At 43.2% G+C, this 2,818-nt stretch overlaps 1 protein-coding gene across 1 annotated transcript in view; it reads left to right on the forward strand.

Annotated features, from left to right (window-relative positions):
* The window catches only part of kifap3a (kinesin-associated protein 3a), a 29,705-nt gene that overhangs the window by 2,909 nt on the left and 23,978 nt on the right, over window positions 1-2,818 (forward strand). The window contains exons 6-7 of the mRNA XM_037697787.1: window positions 644-743; window positions 2,398-2,522. Coding sequence (XP_037553715.1) covers window positions 644-743; window positions 2,398-2,522 — 225 coding nt within the window. The remainder of the gene's footprint in view (window positions 1-643; window positions 744-2,397; window positions 2,523-2,818) is intronic.

Genomic DNA, 2,818 nt, shown 5'->3' on the forward strand with positions numbered 1-2,818 from the left:
AGGCTAGCTAAAAGCTAAAAGTGTCAAAAGGCTAGCTGAAAGCTAAATGTAACAGAATTTAACTGGCAGGTCTTGTGTAAAGAAAATAAAACTTCATGATAAAAATAAATCATATTTTCCACACGTTCTTATTTATTCATCAAAAACTGAAGCTAAATTTTGGCTGATCAGCTGGTCCAGTGGAACCCGACCGGTTTTATGTGTAAACACCTCAGCCTGACGCAGTTTTCAGATCAGAACTGGATCTCTGTGCAGAACGGTTCTGGTGAGTCTTATGGGCTCCTGGACTCTGCTCCTCTGGGGACCAGAAAGAACCCGTCCGGCTCCGGTTCCTCTCGGTTTCTATGACAACCGGCCTGTTTCTCCCACATCCGTCCTCTGCAGCTTCGCCTGTTTCTGTCACGAAGGAGCGTCTGTCGCTCCTGATCAGCCGGTCCGGCGCTGATAAGAGCCGAGTATTGGTGTGGACCCAGAGGCCGCAGGTCAGAGTGGAACCAGGAGACAAATCCTGGATCAGATGTCTCCATGGTGGCGGCTGCAGGAGCCTCCAGGCTGATTGCGTTCCCCTAACGCTCCTTCCATCTGTTCTTCTCCTTCCTGACCTTTCGGCTCCGCTTCCTCTCACTCGTGTTTCTGTGTTCAGAGGCGGCGCTCGGAGCTTTGGCCCGAGTCCTGCGGGAGGACTGGCGGCAGAGCGTGGACCTGGCCACCACCATCATCTACGTCTTCTTCTGCTTCTCCAGGTAAACAAACGCCTCGTCGTCGGGCTCCAAACGTTCAGCGCCGCAGAGTTGGACAGGAGGGCTCGGTTAGCAGAACTCCCTGCAGTCCTTTGTTTCCAGGTGATTGATGGAAGGTTTTAAATAACGTTCAACATCCAGGAAAATATTCATCTGAAGGTCTGAGGAGGAAACCAAGGACCATAAACACGAGAACAAACTGCTGCAGAACTGTCTGAACCTTCACGAAGCGTCACTGTTCTGATCCAGTTTTCTTCCGTACGTTATTCAGCTCGATTCTCGTCACGCAGTTTTCATGTATTTCAATAAATCAACACGTTCGGCTCTTTCAGGACAATCCTGCTGTGACTTTTGGTGTTGGTGCAACTTTAGCTGTTTGAAATATTTAGCCTTTTCTGACATTTTTTACTCATAGAAAATGAATTGAGCTCATTTTACATCCTTCAAATGTTTAGCTCCGTTTACAACCTTTTACTGCTCCTTTCACATTTTGTTCTGCTTCAGCTTCTTTCACCTTCCTTCTGCAAACTGAAACTTTTTTCAGCTACTTTCAGTTGTATTGTGCTCCTTTCTGCTTCTTTCTGCTAACTACAACATTTTTGTGCTTCTTCTAACTTCTTTCTGCTAATTTCAGCTTGTTCTGCTCCATTCAGTTATTTCTGCAAGTTTCAGCTTTTTCTATTATTACAGCTGTTTTTATGCTAATTTAAGCTTTTTTCAGATAGTTTCCACTTTTTTTGTGTTAATTTTTGCTTCTTTCAGCTTAATCCTGTAAACGTGTTCTTTCTGCTTTCTTCTGCTAATTTAAGCTTGTTTTACCTTTTTAGCTACTTTTTAGCTAATTTCAGCTGTTTTCAGTTCAAGTTTTCCCTGGTAATTTCTGCTACTTTCAGCCTAATTAACTTTTTTCTGCTAATTTCAGCTTGTTATGCTCCTTTCAGCCTAATTCTGCTAGTTTCTGTTATTTCAGCTACTATTTAGTTGTTTCTATGCTAATTTTAGATTTTTGGTTTTAGCTAATTCCATTTGTTGCACTCATTTCAACTTTATCCAGTCTAATTCAGCTCTCTGCACTTCTTTCTTGTAATTTCAGCTCCTTTGTGCTTTTGAACCTACTTTTCAGCTGCTTTTTTTGTTGCTAATTTCGTCTATTTTAGCTGATTTCCTAATTTTGGTGCTCATTTCTGCTTATTTAAACCAAATGCAGCAAATATGTGTTCTTTCTGTTTTCTTCTGCTAATTTAGATTTGTTCTTTCATTTCAGCTACATTTCAGCATTTTTATTTTTATTTTTTTAGCTAATTTCAGCTGTTTTTCAGCAAGTTCTTCTGCAACAAGCATTCACACTGTATTTTTGCAGGACTCAAAGTTTTTATCTTCAGCGTGGCTCAGTCCTCTGCTGGTTCTGCTCGCTCACAGAACTCGTGGTGAATCTCAGACACCAAACTGATTCTCCTCGGAGTAAAACCTGAACGTGTCGTAGCCGATTCGTCCTCCACGCGACGTGTTCGTTCGTTGTTCTTGACTCGTCTACGTGTTTTTCTGTTCGGTTGTGAAACGGTTCCAGATCAGAACTCGGGCCTGTTTGGACGGTTTGCTGTGTAAACCACGTCAGGCTGACGGATCGGGCCGTTTAAACCTCCTTCCTCTCCCGCAGCTTCTCCCAGTTTCACGGTCTCGTCACTCACTTTAAGATCGGAGCTCTGAGCATGAGCATCATCGAGCACGAGCTGAGGAGGTTCGACCTCTGGCAGGACGAGCTGCAGAAGAAGAAGAAGGCCTATATCCTTCAGACGACATAAAACATCCACCACGCTTAGCAAACTATCTGCTGAACCTGCGCTGAAATAAAGCAGTGTCACTCTGAGCTAAACGTTTATTTCAGCGCATGCGGACACACCTCATGCAGCCATGTCACCCTCCTGCCACACCTTTTAATTCCACCCAGGTTTATTTGTTTTAATCAATTTGTTCATTTGTCCCAGTAGATTAAAATCTTAATGCAACAAAAGGCTAGCTACAATCTTAATGCAACAAAAGGCTAGCTGAAATCTTAATTCAACAAAAGGCTAGCTGAA

The sequence above is a fragment of the Nematolebias whitei genome, chromosome 3 (assembly GCF_014905685.2).
Source record: "Nematolebias whitei isolate Nwh7 chromosome 3, NemWhi1, whole genome shotgun sequence".
Lineage (NCBI taxonomy): Eukaryota > Metazoa > Chordata > Actinopteri > Cyprinodontiformes > Rivulidae > Nematolebias > Nematolebias whitei.